General features: G+C 45.9%; 1 protein-coding gene across 3 annotated transcripts in view; it reads right to left on the reverse strand.

Annotated features, from left to right (window-relative positions):
• LOC113646190 (protein kinase C-binding protein NELL1) overlaps positions 1 to 24,165 on the reverse strand; it is a 183,209-nt gene extending 159,044 nt beyond the window's left edge. For 2 of the 3 annotated variants that reach the window (XM_047802902.1, XM_047802903.1), the window contains exons 1-2: positions 23,971 to 24,165; positions 23,309 to 23,431 (exon numbers count right to left, since the gene is read on the reverse strand). In XM_047802902.1, the coding sequence (XP_047658858.1) occupies positions 23,309 to 23,431; positions 23,971 to 24,058 (211 nt within the window). In that variant the 5' untranslated portion in view covers positions 24,059 to 24,165. The remainder of the gene's footprint in view (positions 1 to 23,308; positions 23,432 to 23,970) is intronic. The other variant, XM_027152256.2, reaches the window with a different exon arrangement.
• Between the last annotated feature and the right edge of the window lie 831 nt (positions 24,166 to 24,996).

Here is a 24,996-nt window from a genome sequence, read left to right on the forward strand (position 1 = left end):
ACACACTCCCTCTGTCGTCCCCCCCCCACACACACACACTCCCTCTGTCGCCCCCCCCACACACACACACACTCCCTCTGTCGTCCCCCCCACACACACACACACACTCCCTCTGTCGTCCCCCCCACACACACACACACACTCCCTCTGTCGTCCCCCCCACACACACACTCCCTCTGCCCCCCCCCACACACACTCCCTCTGTCCCCCCCCACACACACTCCCTCTGTCCCCCCCACACACACACTCCCTCTGTCCCCCCCCACACACTCCCTCTGTCGTCGTCCCCCCCCACACACTCCCTCTGTCGTCGTCCCCCCCCACACACTCCCTCTGTCGTCGTCCCCCCCCACACACTCCCTCTGTCATCCCCCCCCACACACACACTCCCTCTGCCCCCCCCACACACACACTCCCTCTGCCGTCCCCCCACACACACACTCCCTCTGCCGTCCCCCCACACACACACTCCCTCTGCCGTCCCCCCCCCACACACACTCCCTCTGCCGTCCCCCCCACACACACACTCCCTCTGTCGTCCCCCCACACACACACTCCCTGAGTCCCCCACACCCCACACTCCCTGTGTCCCCCCCACACACACTCCCTCTGGCCCCCCCACACACACACTCCCTCTGTCCCCCCCCACACACACACTCCCTCTGTCCCCCACACACACACTCCCTCTGTCCCCCCCACACACACACCCTCGGCCCCCCCCCCACACACTCCCTCGGTCCCGCCCAACACACACTCCCTTGGTCCCACCCCCCCCCACACACACCCTCTGTTCCACACACACACCCTCTGTTCCACACACACACCCTCTGTTCCACACACACACACCCTCTGTTCCATATACACACACACACCCTCTGTTCCACACCCCCCCCTCTGTTCCACACACACACACACACCCTCTGTTCCACACCCCCCCTCTGTTCCACACACACACCCCCTCTGTTCCACACCCCCCCCTCTGTTCCACACACACACCCCCTCTGTTCCACACCCCCCCCTCTGTTCCACACACACACACCCTCTGTTCCACACACTCCCTCTGTCCCACACACACACACTCCCTCTGTCCCCCCCCACACACACACTCCCTCTGTTCCACACACACACACACACACACACACCCTCTGTTCCACACACACACACACACACACCCTCTGTTCCACACACACACACACCCTCTGTTCCACACACACACACACACCCTCTGTTCCACACACACACACACACACCCTCTGTTCCACACACACACACACACCCTCTGTTCCACACACACACACACCCTCTGTTCCACACACACACACACCCTCTGTTCCACACACACACACACACACACACACCCCCCTCTGTTCCACACACACACACACACACACACACACACACCCTCTGTTCCACACACACACACACACACACCCTCTGTTCCACACACACACACACACACCCTCTGTTCCACACACACACACACACACACACCCTCTGTTCCACACACACACACACACACACCCTCTGTTCCACACACACACACACACCCCCTCTGTTCCACACACACACCCTCACCCTCTGTCCCCCACACACACACACCCTCTGTTCCACACACACACACCCTCTGTTCCACACACACACACCCTCTGTTCCACTCACACACACTCACTCTTTTCCTCACACACTCACACACACACAAACACACCCCCCTCTGTTCCACACACACACACACACACACACACACACACACACACACACACACACACACCCTCTGTTTCCCACACACACACACACACACACTCACTCTGTTCCACACACACACACACACACACTCTAACACACACACACACACACACACACTCTGTTACACACACACACACACACACCCTCTGTTCCACACACACACACACCCTCTGTTCCACACACACACACCCTCTGTTCCACACACACACACACCCTCTGTTCCACACACACACACACACACACACACACACACACACCCCCCTCTGAACCACACACACACACACACACACACACACACCCCTCTGTTCCACACACACACACACACACACACACCCTCTGTTCCACACACACACACACACACCCTCTGTCCCCCACACACACACCCCCCCTCTGTCCCCCACACACACACTCCCTCTGTCCCCCCCCCACACACTCCCTCTGTCCACCCCCACACACCCCCTCTGTTCCACACACACACACACTCCCTCTGTTCCACACACACACACACACTCCCTCTGTTCCACACACACACACACACACTCCCTCTGTTCCACACACACACACACACTCCCTCTGTTCCACACACACACACACACACTCCCTCTGTTCCACACACACACACACACACACACACACCCTCTGTTCCACACACACACACACACCCTCTGTTCCACACACACACACACCCTCTGTTCCACACACACACACCCACCCTCTGTTCCACACACACACCCACCCTCTGTTCCACACACACACACCCACCCTCTGTTCCACACACACACACACACACACCCACCCTCTGTTCCACACACACACACACACACACACACCCTCTGTTCCACACACACACACACACCCTCTGTTCCACACACACACACACACACACACCCTCTGTTCCACACACACACACACCCTCTGTTCCACACACACACATCCTCTGTCCCCCACACACACACCCTCTGTTCCACACACACACACCCTCTGTCCCCCCCCACACACACACTCCCTCTGTCCCCCCCCCCACACACACCCCCTCTGCCCCCCCCCCACACACACCCCCTCTGTCCCCCCCACACACACTCCCTCTGTTCCACACACACACACACACACTCCCTCTGTTCCACACACACACACACACACACTCCCTCTGTTCCACACACACACACACACACACCCTCTGTTCCACACACACACACACACACACACACACCCTCTGTTCCACACACACACACACACACACACCCTCTGTTCCACACACACACACACACCCACCCTCTGTTCCACACACACACACACACACACACACCCTCTGTTCCACACACACACACACACACACACACCCTCTGTTCCACACACACACACACACACTCTGTTACACACACACACACACACACACACACACACCCTCTGTTCCACACACACACACACACCCTCTGTTCCACACACACACACACACCCACCCTCTGTTCCACACACACACACACACACACACCCTCTGTTCCACACACACACATACACCCTCTGTTCCACACACACACACACACACACACCCTCTGTTCCACACACACACACACACCCTCTGTTCCACACACACACACCCTCTGTCCCCCACACACACACACCCTCTGTTCCACACACACACACCCTCTGTCCCCCCCCCCACACACACCCTCTGTTCCACACACACACACCCTCTGTCCCCCCCCCCACACACACTCCCTCTGTCCCCCCCCACACACACACCCCCTCTGTCCCCCCCCCACACACTCCCTCTGTTCCACACACACACACACACTCCCTCTGTTCCACACACACACACACACACACACACTCCCTCTGTTCCACACACACACACACACACACACACCCTCTGTTCCACACACACACACACACACACACACACCCTCTCTACCACACACACACACACACACACACACACACACACACACACACACACCCTCTGAAACACACACACACACACACCCTCTGTCACACACACACACACACACACACACACACACACACACACACTCTGTTCCACACACACACACACCCTCTGTTCCACACACACACACACACACACACACACACACACACACACACACACCCTCTGTTCCACACACACCCTCTGTTCCACACACACACACACACCCTCTGTTCCACACACACACACACACCCTCTGTTCCACACACACACACACCCTCTGTTCCACACACACACACACCCCCTGTTCCACACACACGCGCGCACACACCCCCTCTGTTCCGCGCGCGCGCGCACACACCCCCCCGGTGGTCCGCTCGCGCGCGCACACCCCCCCGCTGTTCTGCGCGCGCGCGCACACCCCCACGCTGTTCCGCTCGCGCGCGCACACACCCCCTCTGTTCCGCGCGCGCGCGCACACACCCCCTCTGTTCCGCGCGCGCGCACACACCCCCTCTGTTCCGCGCGCGCGCGCGCGCACACACCCCCTCTGTTCCCCGCGCGCGCACACACCCCCTCTGTTCCGCGCACACACGCACACACACGCACACACACACACACACCCTCTGTTCCACACACACACACACACACACCCTCTGTTCCACACACACACACACGCACACCCCCCCTCTGTTCCGCGCGCGCGCGCACCCCCCCCTCTGTTCCGCGCACGCACGCACACGCACACGCACGCACACGCACGCACGCACGCACACGCACGCACACGCACGCACACGCACGCACACGCACGCACGCACGCACACGCACGCGCACACAAATCAAATTTTATTTGTCACATACACATACAGGGTACAATATGCAGTGAAATGCTTTATGCAGCTGTCCCGGATAAGAATAAAAAAATATAAAAAAAGCAAAAAATAAAATAAATAAAATAAAGTATAAACTATAAGAAAACTATATAAAAAAATATGAAAATATAAATGAAGAAATGTATATACATATACATAAATATACATACACAAGTGTGTATGGTTTTTAAAGATTGTCCTTAAAGTGTCCAGGTGCAGTACGGTGTGTAAATAGTGTATAAAGTCCAGAGCTGTGCAAGTCCAGAGTTAAAGTGTCCTTAGAATGTCCACGTGAATTATGGTGTGTAAATAGTGTATGGAGTGTGTAAAGTGTATAAAGTGGCACTGTGCTGTGCAAGTCCAGAGTTAAAGTGACAGTCCAGAATTGCATCCAGGGTGCATAGAACAGTGGGGATGGAGAGAGCAGTCCAGTGTTAGATCCTGGGTGTCTCCTCGTTTAAGATCCGAATAGCCTGCAGGAAGAAGCTTCTCCTCATCCTCTCATTGTTTGCTTTTAGGGAGCGGAAGCCTTTCCCTGAACGCAACAAAGAAAAAAACATTCCATTGTTGGGATGGCTGAGATCTTTTACAATCATCCTGGCTCTGGTCCGGCACCACATGCTGTAGATGTCCTGCAGGTCAGGGATCTCAGTGTGGATGGTACGTTAAGCTGACCGCACCACCCTCTGGAGGGCTCGCCTGTCCTGCATGGTGCTATTCCCAAACCAGGAAGTGATGCTACCAGTCAGGACACACTCAATGGTGCAGGTGTAGAAGGTCTTTAGCACCTGAGAGGGTAGTCTGAAGTCCCTCAAGCGTTGCTGCCAGGTCTTCTTCACCAGGGTGTTAGTGTGATGTAAACACCCAGGTACCGGAAACTGTCCACTCTCTCTACTGGGGTCCCGTTGATGTTTAGCAGTTGGTATGACCGCTCCTGCTTTGTGCTGAAGTCCACCATCAACTCTTTAGTCTTGTTGATGTTCAGAAGAAGATTGTTCTCCTGGCACCATCTCTCCAGGTTTTTAGTCTCCTGTAGGTAGGCAGTCTCGTCGTTGTTGGAGATCAGGCCCACCACAACAGTGTCGTCAGCAAACTTGATGGTGGTGGAGTTGGAAGTGGTCACACAGTCATAAGTGTACAGTGAGTACAGCAGGGGGCTCAGAACACAACCCTGGGGGGCTCCAGTGCTGAGGGTGAGGGTGGATGATGTGTGTTTGCCCACCCATACAGCTTGTGGTCTCTGTCTGCAGGCTTAATTATAGTGTATAATTATAGAATTATAGTGTTAAACGCTGAAATGTAGTCCACAAACAACATTTTCACATAATTTACTTTTCTGCAGTCCAGGTGGCTCATCGTGGTGTGGAGATGATGAGCGATGGCGCCCTCAGTAGAGCGGTTCTTGAAGTACGTGAACTGTAGTGGATCCAGTGTGTCTGGTAGTGATGCAGTGATGAAGTCTCTGACAAGCATGTCATCACTACTGAGGTCAGAGCTACAGGGCAGTAGTCGTTGAGGCAGGCGGGCTGGGGGTTTCTTCAGGACAGGAACAATGGTGGACTGCTTGAAGCATGAGGGGACAACAGACTGTTCCAGTGAGAGGTTGAATCTCTCAGTGAACACCGGTGCTAGCTGGTCAGCACAGGCTTTCAGAACCCGACCTGTGATGCCATCTGGTCCTGCTGCCTTCCTGGTATCGACTCTCCTGAATGCCCTCCTCACGTCATGCTCTGAGATGGTGAGCATGTTTACCTCTTCAGCTCTCTTAGCGTGCATGCTGTTTGTGCTGCTAGCACTGCTAGCCTGGTTAGCTGCAGCCTCGAAGCGAGCGTAAAAGGTGTTTAGCTCATCTGCCAGAGAAGCATCCCCCATTCTAGAAGCAGGTGTTCTATAGTCCGTAATGTTCCTTAGTCCCTGCCACAGGCTCCTAGAGCCACCATGTTGGAACTGTGACTCGTTTCCTCCCGTAGGGCCACTTTGCTTCCTTCACCGCTCTGCGCACACTAAGATGCAGACTTGTACTCTACGTCCCCGGGGTTAGCACCATGTTGTAGGCAGCAGAGCGTGATCTCAGAGCGTCGCGGATGGTTTTATCCACCCACGGCTTCTGGTTGGGAAGCGTTCTGATGGTGGTTTTCTGCACCGCATCATCCGCTAGTTTCCCTACGAGTCCCACAACCGCTTCCATAAACATGTTGACGTCATCAGAGCTGCACCTGAACATGTCCCGGTCTGCGTCATCTAGAGCGTCCTGCAGAGTGGCCACCGGTTGGTCATTCCAGCGCGCGACCTCCCTCTGAACTGGAGCTTCCTGTTTCAGCCTTTGTTTGTAAACAGGCATAAGGAAGATGGCGGCATGGTCCGATTTCCCAAACGGTGGATGTTATTGTGCCTTGTAGCTGTTTTTGAACAGTGGGTAGCAGTGGTCCAGTGTACTTTTGCCCCTGGTGGGGCAGGTGATGTGCTGCTAAAAGTTCGGTAGTGTGCGCTTGAGGTTAGCGCTATTAAAGTCTCACCACCAGCGGATCATCCCGATGCTGTGCTTGGTGTAGCGTTAGTGTCTCATGCAAGTCCCATACTGCAGTGTCCGTGTCCGCTTGAGGTGGAATATAAACGGCACTGGCTATGACCGAGCTGAATTCCCGAGGTATATGGAAGGGCCGACATTTGATGGTCAGTAGCTCCAGATTTGGTGAGCAGGAGCGTGTAAGAGGAACGATGCTCGCGCTGTCACACCAGTGGTTATTCACCATCAGATGCACTCCACCGCCCCTTGACTTCCCTGACTCCAGTGTTCTGTCCATGCTATGAACCAAGAAAAACTCGGCTGGCTGGATGGCATGGTCCGGTACTGCAGGGTTCAGCCATGTCTCGGGGAAGCAGAGAAGGTTGCAGTCCCGAATGTCCCTCTGGAACTTGACCCTTGCCTTGAAGTCGTCCAGCTTGTTTTCCAGAGACTGGACGTTGGCCAACAGGATGCTAGGTAAGGAAGCGCGGTGTGCGCGTCCCCTCTGCCTGTTTCTGAAGCCGGCTCGTTTCCCTCGCAGACTCCGGTGTGGGTCACGTCCTTTGTTCCCCCTCAGGATATCGCTCTGCCAGCATTGGTCAGAGTTTAAAAACGGCGAAGTGTGAGTGCGTTGTACACCGACAGATATAAGAGCGTCTCTGTCATATCTAATGATGTCCATCTTCTATAAATAAAACTGTATCTATATAAATAATTATATAAAATAAACAAAAAAGTCAAAAAGTAACCAGAGCAGTCGTGATGGCAGCAGACCTCACCGGCGCCATCTATAGATTTTTCTCTCTCTGTGTGTCCCACACGCACTCTCGCGCTCGCTCGCTCTCTCTCTCTGTGTGTCCCACACGCACTCTCGCGCTCGCTCGCTCTCTCTCTCTGTGTGTCCCACACGCACTCTCGCGCTCGCTCGCTCTCTCTCTGTGTGTCCCACACGCACTCTCGCGCTCGCTCGCTCTCTCTCGGTGTGTCCCACACGCACTCTCGCGCTCGCTCGCTCTCTCTCTGTGTGTCCCACACGCACTCTCGCGCTCGCTCGCTCTCTCTCGGTGTGTCCCACACGCACTCTCGCGCTCGCTCGCTCGCTCTCTCTCGGTGTGTCCCACACGCACTCTCGCGCTCGCTCGCTCTCTCTCGGTGTGTCCCACACGCACTCTCGCGCTCGCTCGCTCTCTCTCGGTGTGTCCCACACGCACTCTCGCGCTCGCTCGCTCTCTCTCGGTGTGTCCCACACGCACTCTCGCGCTCGCTCGCTCTCTCTCGGTGTGTCCCACACGCACTCTCGCGCTCGCTCGCTCTCTCTCGGTGTGTCCCACACGCACTCTCGCGCTCGCTCGCTCTCTCTCGGTGTGTCCCACACGCACTCTCGCGCTCGCTCGCTCTCTCTCGGTGTGTCCCACACGCACTCTCGCGCTCGCTCGCTCTCTCTCGGTGTGTCCCACACGCACTCTCGCGCTCGCTCGCTCTCTCTCGGTGTGTCCCACACGCACTCTCGCGCTCGCTCGCTCTCTCTCTGCGTGTGTCCCACACGCACTCTCTCTCTCTCTGCGTGTGTCCCACACGCACTCTCGCTCTCTCTGTGTGTGTGTCCTACACGAACTCTCGCGCTCGCTCGCTCTCTCTGTCCCACACTCACTCTCACGCTCTCTCTCTCTCTGTGTGTTCCACACGCACGCTCGCTGTGTGTCCCACACGCACGCTCGCACGCTCTCTCGCTCGCTCTGTGTCCCACACGCACTCTCGCTCGCTCTCTCGCTCGCTCTGTGTCCCACACGCACTCTCGCTCGCTCTCTCGCTCGCTCTGTGTCCCACACGCACTCTCGCTCGCTCTCTCGCTCGCTCTGTGTCCCACACGCACTCTCGCTCGCTCTCTCGCTCGCTCTGTGTCCCACACGCACTCTCGCTCGCTCTCTCGCTCGCTCTGAGTCCCACACGCACTCTCGCTCGCTCTCTCGCTCGCTCTGTGTCCCTCACGCACTTTCGCTCGCTCTCTGTGTCCCACACGCTCGCTCTCTGTGTCCCACACGCACTCTCGCTCTGTGTCCTACACACACACCCCCAGCTCTCTCCCGCTCTCACACACACACACACACACACAGCTCTCTCCCTCTCTCACACACACACAGCTCTCTCCCGCTCTCACACACACACAGCTCTCTCCCGCTCTCACACACACCATCAGCTCTCTCCCGCTCACACACACCACCAGCTCTCTCCCGCTCACACACACCACCAGCTCTCTCCCGCTCACACACACACACCACCAGCTCTCTCCCGCTCACACACACACACACACACACACACAACCAGCTCTCTCCCGCTCACACACACACCAAACCAGCTCTCTCCCGCTCACACACACACACACACACACACACCAAACCAGCTCTCTCCCGCTCACACACACACACACACACACACACACCAAACCAGCTCTCTCCCGCTCACACACACACACCAAACCAGCTCTCTCCCGCTCACACACCCCAAACCAGCTCTCTCCTGCTCACACACACACACACACACACACCAAACCAGCTCTCTCCCGCTCACACACACACACACCAAACCAGCTCTCTCCCGCTCACACCCCCACCCCAAACCAGCTCTCTCCCGCTCACACACACACACACACACACACACACACACACACACACACACACACCCCAAACCAGCTCTCTCCCGCTCACACACACACACACACACACCCCAAACCAGCTCTCTCCCGCTCACACACACACACACCCCCACCCCAAACCAGCTCTCTCCCGCTCACACACACACACACACACACACACACACCCACCCCAAACCAGCTCTCTCCCGCTCACACACACACACACACACCCCAAACCAGCTCTCTCCCGCTCTCACACACACACACACCCCAAACCAGCTCTCTCCCGCTCACACACACCCCCACCCCAAACCAGCTCTCTCCCGCTCACACACACCCCCACCCCAAACCAGCTCTCTCCCGCTCACACACACCCACCACCCCCAGCTCTCTCCCGCTCACACACACACACACACACACACACACACACACACACTCTCTCGGTGTGCGTGCATGCGTGAGCGTGTTGGCGTGGACGGATCGCGTGAGCGTGTAGTGAAGTTGTGAGTGAAAACTCTATTGCTTTTTTCTTCATGTCGTGTGATTTGAGTGTGCATAGAGTAGTGTGTGCATGCGTGTGTGAGACTTTACTTTCCTTCCTTTCAGCATCATGGCTTTAACAAACCTGACCCAGAAGCATGGGTTTGAATTGCTACCGACTGTTGAATGCACCGTAGAGGTGCATTCAACGCCTTAGCGGTAGCTAAACTAATCGGCAGGAGGAGAATTTTCTTTGCTGGCCACACGGACAAGGCTGTGGTGATATTCTTGGATGAGATTCACAAAGTTGAGTTTGTGGTTGCCAAAGGGGTTGTGATTAAAGACACTCTAGTCAAAGTTTTTCCCCTCAGTAGCCTCTTGAAAAGGGTTATTTTGTCCAATGTCCCCCCTACATAGACAATAAGGTACTGATGGAACAACTGACTAGATTTGGGAAACCAGTGTCTGAAATAAAACCGATTACAACAGGTTATAAAGACCCCGAGATGAGGCACATTTTGTCCTATAGGAGATGTGTACATGATTTTAAACAACAGGGATGGAGACCTGAATATCGTGTTTAAAGTCAAAGAAAATGGGGAGGAATTTGAGGAGGGACATATATTCAGGAACTGTCCTGAGAAAGAGGTTGATGTTGGTCAGCAGACAGAAACACAAAGAAAAAAGACAAGCATGACTGTGAGGAAAGCAGTGTACTGTAAAAGACAGAACGGCAGGAGAAAATAAAACAGCAAAACAGTAACACAGAAGGTCAAGAAGGAGAAGAGAAAACAACTGGGACAGAAGCAGAACAGATGGAAAAGAAAATCCAAAAGCTAACAACAATCCAGAACAGAACACAGAGGCAGTCGTAAACCAAAGTCTGTAGCTACAGACAACAGGGATCTGATCACAGCGGACGTAGGTTTCACTGTGGTCAGATCCAAGAGAAAGTCTAAAGCAGGTAGTAGTGGCCCACAGACCAGGAAGAAAGGGCTTGAGACAGAACAGGAAAAAAAAAAAAAAACAACTGTCAAACAGTCAAGAAGCAGTGATGGAGTCGGGCAGTGAGCAAGACACCAACACAGTGATGAGGCCAGACACAATAAGGAACAAGCAGGTACATACACGGCTAAAGAGATTAAGAGGTTTCTCCAAAAAACATGAAAGGAGTTAAAGTAGACCAGCACTTCCCTGACAGACAAAGCTTTGTGGACTCAGCCACAACCATAATAAGGAACAAAAATAAAAGCTTCACACACCAGGAAGTCTACCGTTTAAAGCAGCTTATAACTAGAGCAAGACAAGATCTGCTGTGTGATGAAGAAAGTGCGTAGCTTATTACTCTGTGACGTAATGCTAGGCTTTTTGTGTGTTGTACTTTTTCTTATGTCTGATTTTAGCATTGCTTCTTTAAACATACGGGGAGGAAGGGATGTTAAAAAAAAAAACAAACAAAAAAAAAGAACTTTATGAATTAATGAGACTGAAGCATGTAGATGTGATGTTTGTACAGGAAACACATAGTGACAAAGAAAATGAATCTAGATGGATGATGCAATGGGAAGGTGAAGTTGTATTAAGTTCACCAAGTTCAGTAAGTGCAGGAGTGGGCATTCTCTTTGCCAAACGTTTTGTACCAAAATCCTACACCACACAGGAGGTTATCGCTGGTAGACTAATGTTGGTTAAAGCTAAATATGAACTTTTTAATCTTGTATTTATTAACATCTATGCTCCAACCAAAGGCTCTGGACGAGTTTTATTTTTAAATAAATTATGTGAACTTTTATCCAGCTGTGATTTTAAAGACCATCTGTTTTTAGGAGGAGATTTTAACGGTACTCAAAATGACTCGGTGGATAGAAACCACAGGGAACCCAGAGGTGGGTAGTAACGAGTTACGTTTACGCCGTTACATTTACTTGAGTAAGTTTTTGAAAAAAAATTATACTTCAAGGAGTAGTTTTAAAAATCACTAGACTTTTTACTTTTACTTGAGTAGATTTGTGAAGAAGAAACGGTACTCTTACTCCGCTACATTAGGCTACAATGAGCTCGTTACTTTTCTTTTTACCTCTTTGGTATTCTACGCATCAATTTTAATGTTTTATTTTGACACCGAGAGAAATTTCCGATAAGGCTCTACCACGTGACTGTGTTTCACCAATCAAACGTACTTGTGCAGTCTCGTCATGTTAGCATACTCAATCTCAGCGGCGGGACGGGTTAGTTAGCAACACAAACTTTTTTTTGGTGAAATAGTTTGTTTCTGCATGCTTTCACACACGTTTTACATTGACCGGTGTGCAGTTTTCTGTTCAGCACGCCTGGTATGAAGTGTGTGTGTGTTTCCTTCTGTTGTTCGGTCACTGGAGACACACAGTTTATGAGAATTTATGGGCTGCCTCGTTCTAGTTCTGCCTGTTAAAAAAAAAAAAAAGTATAAACGTTTGGAAATGTGTATTATTTTATTTATTAAGTACTCGAATTTACCTGAATTATTTTAATTTAAGCTATTTTGTAATTAATTTTAATTTTATTGATTGGATGAGCCATAATTTGCCTAAAGATTATTTTGTATTTTTGTCTGCCTGATTGTTGTCTTGTGTTAAAAAATAAAAATCAGACGTTACTCAGTTACTCAGTACTGGAGTAGTTTTTTTTTTTCCACCAAGTACTTTTTTACTCTTATTCAAGTAATTATTTGGATGTAATTAGTAATTACTTTTACTTGAGTCATATTATTCTGAAGTAACAGCGCTTTTACTTAAGTACAATTTTTGGCTACTCTACCCACCTCCGACAGAACCCCACGCAGCGTCAAAGTATGCACTTACACGTCTGATTACAACTCATGATCTGGTAGATGTGTGGAGAAGACAACATGGGAATGAAAAACAATACACATGGGTGCATTGTAGAGACAATTTTATTTTGTTAGCTAGACTAGACAGATTTTGTTTTAAACATAATTTCAATGTTTTTAAAACTAGCGAAATAACAGCAGTTAGTTTCTCAGACCACTTTTTAGTCAGATGTAGAGTTTTTATTGCAAATCTTAAACATAGAAGTGCATACTGGCATTTTAATGTATCTTTATCGAATGATGCTAATTTAATCGAGTTTTAGATTTTTCTGGACCTCTTTTAGAAAAGAAGAGAGAGATTTCTCCTCCTGTAGACAGTGGTGGGACCATGGGAAGGTTTTAATCCAGCAGCTCTGTCAGGAGTACACTGCCAATGTCACAAGGGACATCACCAAGTCATTAAGAGATCTGGAGTTAGATATTGTGGAACTCCAGGCTTTAACCGAGTCCACAGGAAACAGAGGACATTTTAAGAACCTCAAAGCAAAAAAAAGCTTTAATGGCGGATCTACTGGGCACAAAAGCACAAGGAGCTCTCGTCCATTCACGTTTCAAGGGAGTCAATGAAATTGATGCCTCCTCGTTGTTCCTCTTCAGACTGGAGAAAAGGAACGGACAGAGCAGATTCATGCACACTACGCACAACAGACGATCAACATAACCCACAGTAATGACATTAGACGATACGCCACAAGCTTCTACAGGGATCTGTATGAGGGCAAACGGTGAGAATCAAGAGCTGTTAGAGGGCTTTCACAAAGGACTCCCAAAAGGTTTCCCCAGAATACAACACTGCACTGGAAGGCCCACTGGTTCTGGAGGAGCTGCAGGTCGCCTTGAACACAATGGCGGGTGGAAAAGCACCTGGAATAGATGGCCTACCAGAGGAATTCTACAAGTTCTTCTGGCAGGAACTGGGGGAAGATCTGCTGGAGGTACTCACTGAAAGCTGTGAGGAAATGTGTCTACCCCTGAGCAGCCGAAGGGCCGTACTTACACTTCTCCCCAAAAAAGGGGATTTACAGGACATTAAGAACTGGCGTCCAGTGTCACTGCTCTGCACAGACTACAAAATGTCCAAAGTGCTGGCTAACAGTCTCAGGGATGTTATGGACTCTATAATAAACAGTGATCAGACATACTGTGTGCCTAATAGATCCATCATTGATAACGTTTCTCTGATTCAGGACATTTTGGACGTCTCCAGCTCATTGGCAAATGACCTTGGTCTGATTTCACTGGATCAAGAAAAAGACCTCAAAGTTTCCTCATCAAAAATCAACTGGAAAAAGAGTGAAGCTATTGAGATAGGGAATTGGACCCTCGGTTTACCAAAGTTAACAAGTGGACTGAAGTGGACAAAAGATTTCAGACACTTCAGGAAGGAGTATTAGAAAGAGTAGAAGGTAAACTAAAAAAATGGGAATGGCTAAAACCAAACATGTCACTAAGGGTAAGGGCCAACAATTTAATAGCCATAAACACTGTGGCATCACCTAGCTTGCCTAGAGCCCCCTACAGGCCTTGTTGAAAAAAAAATTCAAAGAGCACTGGTAAACTTTGTGTGGGACACATTACACTGTTGTCCTCAGCGTGTTCTCTTCCCCCCACTCCCCAAGGACAAAGGAGGGCAAGGCCTAGTAGACATTCGGAGCAGAGTCGCAACTTTTCAGTTTCAAACTATACAAAAATACCTCATCGGGTCGGATTCCCTGATAGAGAGATTTTATGAGTTTTATTCTGAAAAAAGTCAATGGTTTTGGTTGTGATCGCCATATTTTCAATGGACTCCAGTGTTTTAAATGTTTCTAACATGTCTAATTTTTATAAAAGTGTTTTTAAAGCATGGACTCTTTTTGAGAATGGATCCCAAGGCCCAGTTGTCTCACTACATTACCTCTTGGGAAAGCCTTTAGTGGGAGGAGGCTCGCTCGTGCTCGCGGACACAGGCTCGCTCGCGGACACACACACACACAGAGAGAGAATATCCTCAGCAAAGTGACATGAACCTGAGGGAAACCGATGTAATGTGCTAATTTCTCACCTCTTCAAGCCTTAAGCTTCATCATACACTAGCACACACTTTTAATGAGTTGTGAGGTTTCACACATCTTCCCATAATGTCCGTCCATCACACACACACACACACACACACACGTCAAAGGAATTATTCTTCAGATTACTGCTACACTAAATTAATTATTGCTAATTCATTAACCTGAGGTCATGTGACAGACATACAGGACATGGAAAATCTTAAGACTTTGATTAAAGTTTATTTTCGTCACAATCACAGTAACAATTTCCATGATCATGTTTTAAGATTATTCTCCTTATTATTCATCATGTACTAGATTAGAGGGGTTTTTTGCATGGCTGTGTTTTCCAGCCAGAAGCAGCGAGACATTTCAGGCAAACCCACAAGACCTTCAATTGTGCCTCCACTTCACTAACCTGTTAACTTATAAAAAGACAAGAACGCAGATCTTCACACGATGCTGAGAGCAACTCGCAAAAAAAAAAAAAAATACGAGACGATTTCTCTTCACTACGGCCAAATGCATATTTGTGTGCACCATGGCAAAAGCAGTCGGCTGTTGGCTGAAGGGATCATTTTGCTACACACACACACACACACACACACACACACACACACACACACACATGGTGCTAAAGAGGTCTGATAGCAGACTGGCACCTTGTGCTGTGCAGTGTTGTGCTCATACACAAAAAGAGACAACACACTTATTCTAGATTTTGTTAGCATCAATTCAATGTATAACCGTTACAAAGGAAGACATGAATTTAAGTGAAATTATAATAATCTTCAAATTACTCAACATTTAAACACCTGAGATTGTAGGTAATAGTAATTGATCATGAACAGGAGCTGACTAACAATTTATGTATGATCAAAGAAAAAGAAAAAAAAAAGGCTAGTTTAGTCTGAAAACCTGAGCTTACAGTGAAAAACCACCTCAAAACATTACATCAGGTATTCAAATCACCACAATAAAATAGAAGAATACAGAATCACACTTAACTGAATTCATTTAATTAGGAAACTTTTTTTGCCTCTTACAGTAGCTTGACTATTTTTGAACAATTTCTGATTTGAATAGAATAGAAACCTCTATTTAGGGCAGAAACAACTGAATCCATCATTAACTCTCACTTTCTATACCTTTTTTAAACAGCTCACCTTCAGCAGGTGGATGTACAGTACAGAGTCCCTTTATAATCTTACTGTAAGGGATAATTAATGTGGTCATTATGGTCTTGTTATGAACCCTAAATCACTTTAAATGTACTCTACACACTCGAATTCCCATGGATAAGAAACAGGCTAAGGATAAACGCTAAAGATGTCCAGGACAGGATGCAGGTTGGAGAAGAGATTTCCCTAACAGCTCATTAGCGAGTGTGAAAACAGACAAACAGCCAGAACACCACACATGACCGCAGGGTTTCTGGACGGTTCCACAGCATTCCGGTTTCCCCGCAGTCCAAAATTTATCCTTACAAATCCATGCTACAAATCATGTGCTCCAGCTGTTGGAGCACAAGAAGCTCCACCCACCAGGATATATCTAAGTAATTCAGAGAATTATTGAGAATCAGATTGTTTATTATGTAGACTTGTAGAAATCCTGAGTAGTTCATAAAAAAAATGTATATTCAGTAGTTATCGTAAGACCTTAATGATTTTTGTTGGAGGCAACAAAATAAATAAATAAATAAACAAAAACAGTGTGACATTGTTTGTGTGATACGGTGAGATAAGAAGGGAAGAAGGAAAATGAAGGAACCATCAAGGTTACAGAGGATGAAGAAGAAAAGTAAGACGAAAACAAATACCAGGAAGAGGAGGCTGAAGAATTGGAAGAGGATAGACAAAGAGGAAGGAGGACGTGAATGATGAAGTAGAAAAAGAGGATAAGAGGAGAAAGGACAAATTGAAGTTTGTGATGAAGTTTATGAGGACAACAAAGTCCAAGAGAAATCCTTACATTCCAAAAGAGAATAGGATGCAAAGATGAGCACTGTGCAAAAAGTAGAAGTGAACAGGAAATCAGCTTAAGAAAAAAAAAAAAAAAAAAAAAAAAATTATAAAATATGAATATACAACGCCATCACCGCACCTCCATTATACACACCTCCACCATCAGTCACAAATATAAACCAATTAAATCCAATCAAAGGTTTAAAGAAGAAAAGAAGCGGCGCAAGTCTGTTTGAAATGACCATTTTCCCCCCAAAAAATATTGGAACAGGTGTTTGTTACTGTACTAAGGTGCCTCCTGTTAGACTGATCGTTTAAACAATAAAGCGTCCGAAATGTCTGCTCTTGGACTGAAGCGCAAGTTAAGTTTTACCTGTTAAAAAAAAAAAAAAAAAAATTCCAGCCATTTTGAAATGAGAACACAGTAGTTGATGGCAAACCATGTGAGAACATTGAAGAACATCCTAAAACAAGTCAGTGACCTCACCAATGGGCTCCAAAGAGCAGAGTGATGGCATCACAATCCACCACTCAAAGAAAACGTTGAGAGCAGAAATAGAGACCATACAACAAGATGCTCGGCAGTAAGAATAAGATTAAATAAACAAAAAACAAACAAACAAAGTACAGAGAGAACCACAAAAGTTCTGGAACCAAAATGAACCTCTACCAAAGTGAAGGAAATGACAAAGTGAAGAAAAAGTAAGGATCTGCTCATGATCCAGAACATACCAGTTCATCTGTGAAACATGGTGGTGGTAGTGTCATGGCTTAGACACCTCCCACCTTCTACTGCATGGTAGCTTCCAGAACAGTCTTAATATAGTCTTCAAATCAATATTTATTGAAAAATGTGTCCAATCTAATCAGGAGGAACTTCATCATGCATCAAGACAAAAATCCAAACATGCACTCAACAATGGGGAGAAAGTTGAACGTTTCAGACTGAACACGTCAATAAACAGACCCAAACCCAACTGAGCAGCATTTCACTTCTTGAAGAGGAGACTGTACGGAGAAACCCCTAAAACACCGAAAGAAGCTTTACAAAAAACGTTGAAGAAAAAGCATTTAAACATACAGATCTATGAAGATCTCTCCTATCTTGGTATGAGATTGAGGTCTGAGCACATGGTCTAAAGCACTATTCGGACGGGACATGTTTTACGTGGGGGTAAAGTAATTATTACCAGAGCTTCTCTGTGATTTTAGTCCCGTCCGAATGTGCCATCTCAGTAATCATTACGGACAATGTCAGTAAAGATTACGGCGACTTTTACCTTCTGTAAAAAGGTCCGGAAAAATTACCTCAGGTAATACTAATCACGTCCGAATAGACCCGCTGTAAATATGTACGGTAAAATTTCCTGTTTAAAAGCAGTTTTTGGCTCGTTTTGCAAGCATGGAGGCGCCATGTTGTCTGTTTGCGCACAGGATAAGAGGAAGCGACGTCATACGCACATGACGACAAGGAGGTTACTGTGGTGTGTAAAGCGAGTTACCCCTCCCACTTCTGCTAGTTTTACTGAGATGTCTTGTCCCGTGCGAATTGGCCAATTAATATTACAGACGTCCTGAGGTAAAATTGCATTACTCCACGTCCCCACGTAAAACTAGTCCCGTCCGAATAGTGCTTAAGACGATGTGTTCCAATACTTTTGCTCACAAAAATTATTGGGTGCTAAGTCACAAAACGTGCCTGGTTTTCATACTTCTAAATGGAATTATCAGGAAATGAAAGCGGAAATTCTGATCCATCGTCTCATATTTATCTTTTGTAGAATCGCTCACTCGATAAAAGGATTAAAACTAAACGAACACACAATAACGCAGAATCACTTAAAAACCCTTTACCCAGTTGAGTTTCTGAGATTGCAGCATCTCTAACCCGAACAGCTGGCAATTTTATTACGCCTCCAAAACTCTCCTTAAATGTGAAATAAAAGAAATGCTTATTTTCAGGTCTTTTATACAGGATGATTAACAGTATAAATTGGAAAATCGGGATTAGAATTATTACGGAATTAGCTGCCTTGCGCATTCGTATCAAGATATAGTAGTTGAGGCGTTTCTCCTCGTCTGGTTCTGTTCTTTATATAAACTTATAATAATTCACAAACTAGCATGAAGGTAAAACATGTACAGATCGGTCCTGATGAACGATCCTGCCTTTGGACAGAGCATCAGTATGTTAATATCCTGAATATACAATTTATTCTTTATTCCAAGGCAATTACTAATCCATTTCCATTTAAAGCAGTTAGTCTCATTAAAAACTCATCTTGCTTGGAATATTTTAATATTCTGGGTAAATATAACCCAAATATTCATACTAGGTTTTGAAGACCTAGAATTGTTAGCTAGACTATTGTTTGTGTAATTAATTATCTTACCATCACAAGACAAGTCACAGCACTACATTTATAGTAAGAATCGTGACAAAAACACTACAGTTTTGTGGTGTTTGTATATAAATACTTCACCACCAACAAGATTCAGGTATTTTTGCTGTTTTTTGTTGGGTCCCTAGTGGGGAAAAAATAAATAAATAAATAAATAAATAAATAAATAAATAAATAAATAAATAAAAAGACCCCGAGCAATGTTTCATTGGCTCCAGAATGGCACCACAGAAAAGCATTTAACCCAATCATCAGGAAATTGCAGTCCCTGCGATGTCGCAGCTATCCGTGGCCGAGTGCCAAGGGAGTCAAATTATCTGTGCGCTCTGGATGGGAGGGGCTTACTCTTTCTCGCTCTCTCTCTCTCTCCTGTCAATCACACAGACACTAGCCAATCATAGCATCAGAAAGCTCACCTATGACAAAGATGTGCACAATACGGAAACCAGCACCTACTGTATATATTCATCAATGTGCCGATGGAACACCAGAAAAATCTACAGTTAAAATATACAGAGAGCACCACTCTGGTCATGTGATCACGTTCTTTTGGAATGATCTGCACTCATTCCAGTACACATTACAGAAAACTTTATACAGCGCAAGTCATTAAAAACTAACGAGTTAGTAGCACGATAGTATGCACATAGAATTACGGTTAGATGGAACACGTGAACTTTTTCCATCAATACGAGTGATTTTAAAAAAAATAAAATAAAATGTGTAACTCATCACATTATTATTTGGTGACCGATGAAAGAATTTTGGAGGTGAGCACAGACAAGTGAGAACTTGCTGAAATGGAGAAACAAGAGACGTGACGTGTGAAAGTGACCATCACTGCCAGGTATGGTTTTCTGTTTGGATTCAATACAATGTTCTCATGCAAGAATGGTCATAACAGCATGCAGAAGAACAAAATTCATACCTTTGAAAATTCTAAAAAAAAGTAACAAGTTTTCTTTAACTAGACTAAAATGGTCAAAATGGCTTGACCATTGGTTCATTTACTAAAAAACAGACTACAAAAGAAAAATCACACCAGACTTTATTTAGAAGCTAAGAAGTGAAGCTAATCTGCCTCGTGCCCCACCCTGCACACCGAAATACTCTTCCACGTACACAATGCCATCAAACCCGGTGGCCTGAATCCAGTCCCCAAGAGCAAAAAAGCCATCACGCTGCTCATATTTTATTTATGGCTCCAGCTGTAGAGCTCTGACAGCAGTCAACCTTTCAGGAATCAGAAGAAAACAAGTCCTGAAGTTTTCAATTAGCCACAAAAGACGTTTCTGTGGAATTTCTCCACTGTATCTTATCACAAAGGAGAATAAAAAGCACTAAAGGAAAGATATTTAACACCGTTGAGACCTCCCTGCTAAAAGAAAGCCACACTGATGTGTACGATTAATTCTTGGTAAACGCCAATAGACTTGTGGACCTACATTATGGGAGGAAGCAGATATTGATAAATCGATAACTTAACCCGATAAATCAAGCGCTTTTAACAATTCACATTGTCTCAAAGCAGCTTTACAGAAGTATAGAAAATATAAAAAAGTATAAACTAAAAAAGTTCAAGCTATTGAGGCGATGTTGGTGAGGAAAAACTTCGAGATGAATTGTGGAAGAAACCCCGAGAGGAACCAGACTCGGAAGTGAACCTCATCCTCATTTCGGTGACACTGGACAATGTCCTTTCTAAAACAGTCTGCATTTGAGTGGAATTAAGCAACCGAGAGCTCCTGAGGATCCAACACATCAGCGCAAATTCCAAGTTCAACACAGACCCAAGACTAATTCCTTCTTGCCGAAGGCTTCAAACGCTCGCTGACGAAGACCCGACCATAAAGCTTACAGGTAAGTAAAAACTAAACGCTGTCTCGTTTTATTAGAAATCCAGCTTAAGCTTTTTTTATCTCCAAATCCATACAAAGCAAAAAAAAAAAAAGACTTTACAGTACTGTAATACACAAGAAGAAACAAGAGACGCTTCTAATTAAGGATTAAAAGCTCATCCGATCTGTCCATCAAAGCAAACTGCCCTGCGGTGAAAGGAACCAATCAATGCAAGGCAATTTCCATGTTTACAAGGTAACTAAATCTCAGTTCAATAAAATGCAATCAATGAAGCCAGAGGAGTCTGGTCTCTTATTATCCAGGAGTTAAACATCTCAGCGAAACCTGCAGCCGTGACACAATTAAACACATTAAGGGTGTCATAATCTGCAAGAAGTAATTAGCAAAAAACAATGCAGCAGCAAACAACGTGCAGAAATACTGCTGATGTTAAACGCTTAAAGTCAAAGTTGTGCCAGTTGTTACACTTATACAATTCATTGGGAACAGAAGTTTTTTGGTTTTTTTTTTTATTTAAAAAGACATGCTTATTGAGCACCAATTGTTAGCATTAGTGTGTAGTCAGTTTTGTTTTTAGCTTAATCACTGATTACAAGGTCTGAAACACTTGCTAAGTAAAAACCAACTTGTTCTCAGCTATAAAGAGTTTGAACTAAAATAACAAAAGTTAAAAAAGCATCTGCTTGTGCTGAAAAGCAGGAAAGATAAAGTCCAAACCTGCACCGAAGTCAAACCGCAGGTTATTAAGCTACTTCTAGGACACAAACCTTGCTATGAAACGAAACATGTTGTATTTTCGTTGAGGTTAAAGCCGTCGACGCGACGTTTGAATCATCGGGATGCTCGTCAAATCATCCACAGCATAACACATGGCCATCGATCACGTGTACTCATCAGACCATTAGGCAACATCCAGGCAGTGCTTTAACAATATTTCTTTAATTACAGTGTTTAGTGTTCTAACATTTCCTAAACCTGTGTCTTTTAAGCGTCTGAGAAATACCAGGTTATGTAGTCTAGACACTTTCTAGCACTGACCAATCCTACTGTACATGTTGCCTTAAAAATAAAAAAGAAGAAGAAAGAAACCTGATGATTTATTCAATACATAAACAGACTCTGCTGCAGATTTACAGAAACAGCTGCTGTATAACAATTAAGACTGATAAGATAATCAGATCTTTTCACCCGACAGATGGTGTGATCATTTCACACCAGCGACGATGTTTGTTTCCCTATAGAAAAAACTTCAGCGGTACCGTTACTGAGACACCAGTGCACACACCAGCGTTTGTATAAAATAAACTCAGCTTCAGCGCATACATCTGCTGTACAGATAATCCGCAGCCATTTTAAGACTTAATATATTCAGCAGTATTCATTTTGCTTTAGTAAAAAAATCTCTTGAAGGTGTTCACAGACTGGAGAGGTACAATTTCAATTTTTAAAATTTAAGAATTAATAGATATATAGACTTAAAAGATTATTATTATATTAAATTCTATTATAAAATACGTAGCAAACAACTACATATGGTGTTCTGCAGATGTAGCTGAAGACGTACTGCATATAATATTAATACGTATCTGCATAAGACACATGCATAAGCTTATAAAAACACACGTACATAATACATATCCACCATGTTTTTGCATAACGTTGCCTGTGCACCACAGGTCCAATCTGAGGCATGTGGTTATATAACGTAAAGTTCTCCAATATTCCCAAGCATATTAATAGTTCTATATAAACTACAGTCCTAAATGCGGCCTACAAACCTGCGACTTTTCACTAGTCACTCTGGCTCACATCCACTCTAAAGGTTCAACGACAGTTCTCAGCACTTCTCCTATGATTATATGAAGATCTGATCAGATATGGAAGAGAAATGAATCATTGTTGGCTTCTATTCACGGTTTTCACTCTGTTTCTTTCGCTCAAGAACTGCTTCACTGCTCGTTACTGAAACTTTCAGCAAATGCACAGCTGAAGTTATCAATTGTTTTTTTTTTTTTACCTTGAAAATGAAATGCTTTGCTGCTGTTGTGAAGACCTGCAGTTTGGCTTATTCCATGTGTAGCATTGGCCAAATCCAGCTCTCTGATCAGGTCAACCTGAAAATCAGCATCTAATCCAAACACTAGAGAGAGAGAGAGAGAGAGAGAGAGAATGAGAGAGAATGAGAGAGATACAGAGAGATACAGAGAGAGATACAGAGAGAGATACAGAGAGAGATAGAATGAGAGAGAGACAGAGAGAGAATTTTAAATTATACGTGTTAAAGTGTGAAAGTTTTGAAATTGTACACAACATAAACTTTTACATTAATTTACGGCTCAATACGCCACATTAATATAAATGTGTTCTTTTATACATTTGGTTTGTTCATTACTGAAAACATAAACGTTTAAATTTATTAATTGAAACGAAACAAAAAAATCTCCAATTTATAAACGTATAACTGACTGACAGCTGAACACACTGATTAACCTAGTGGGAAAATCCTAAATTCACTACTAATTAGAAGCTGTTTTGTTTAGGTACAGATGATGATGATGATGATGATGATGATGATGAAGAAGATCAGGCTGCTTGGAGACGGAAAAAGCAGCCGCCCAAACGCGCTCTACTCAACTCCTTCACCTTAAACGCTATATGTCAGTGATCTGCATATCCTACCTGCTGTAATCGCGACCAATGCGGGTAAAAAAACTGCTAAAACAGCCATTTTTATGAGATGTGCTCCTCTTGCAGTAACGTCAGACATCCAACACCGGACTTCACACCGCTCCGAGCCGCAGCCGCGAGACTCTGAAGCGGGAGCAGCCGAGCTCGCGGGAGTTTTATCACCCAAACGGCTCGTCAGGGCACACTGGATTGTGATTGGCTAAAAAACCGTAAGCAAAAACCAATAGAAATAGACACCCGGGCGGGGTTTATGGTCAGCGCACGAGCCTTACCAATGTGGCGCTTTTCCCCTTAATTACTAATTTGAATAGAGTTGGAATTGAAATGGTTTTCTGCTGATCGACGGTCATTTAGTAGAATTACAGCCTGGGCCTCTTTTTAATAGAGAATACGGCGGGATTTAAAACTAATCATAAAGGAGACGGTAATGACCCTATAAAATCCATTGTATTCATCATTCAGTTTGGATTATATATATATATATATATATATATATATATATATATATATATATATATATATATATAAATTATCTAATCAGCACACCAAGAGGCTGCAAAAAGTATGCAGATACGTTTACATTTCCAGCATTTAGCACACACTCATCCATTTTCTCTCATTTTTTATACAACTGAGCGTTAAGGGCCTCGCTCAGGGACCCAGCAGTGGCAGCTGAGTGGAAGTGGGAATCAAACTCACAATCTTTCAATTGAGAGTCCAGCACCTTAACCTCTAGGCTACCACATCCAGGTCAATAGCTTGACGTCAGACATCAGAATAGGGGGAAAAATTTAACATGATCTCATTGACCTTTGTATGGCATGGTTGAAGGTGCCAGAACAACTGTTTTATGTACAACTGGTTTATGTCAAATACTGCTAAACTGGGATTTGTCTCTGGAATCTACATACAGAATGCTGTGGATAACAAAACCGTCCAGTGAGCAAGCGTTCTGTGGAAATTGGAAACACCTTGCTCATGACAATGGTCAGAGGAGAATTTTTTTAAGACTGGTTT

The sequence above is a fragment of the Tachysurus fulvidraco genome, chromosome 2 (genome assembly GCF_022655615.1).
Source record: "Tachysurus fulvidraco isolate hzauxx_2018 chromosome 2, HZAU_PFXX_2.0, whole genome shotgun sequence".
Classification (NCBI taxonomy): domain Eukaryota; kingdom Metazoa; phylum Chordata; class Actinopteri; order Siluriformes; family Bagridae; genus Tachysurus; species Tachysurus fulvidraco.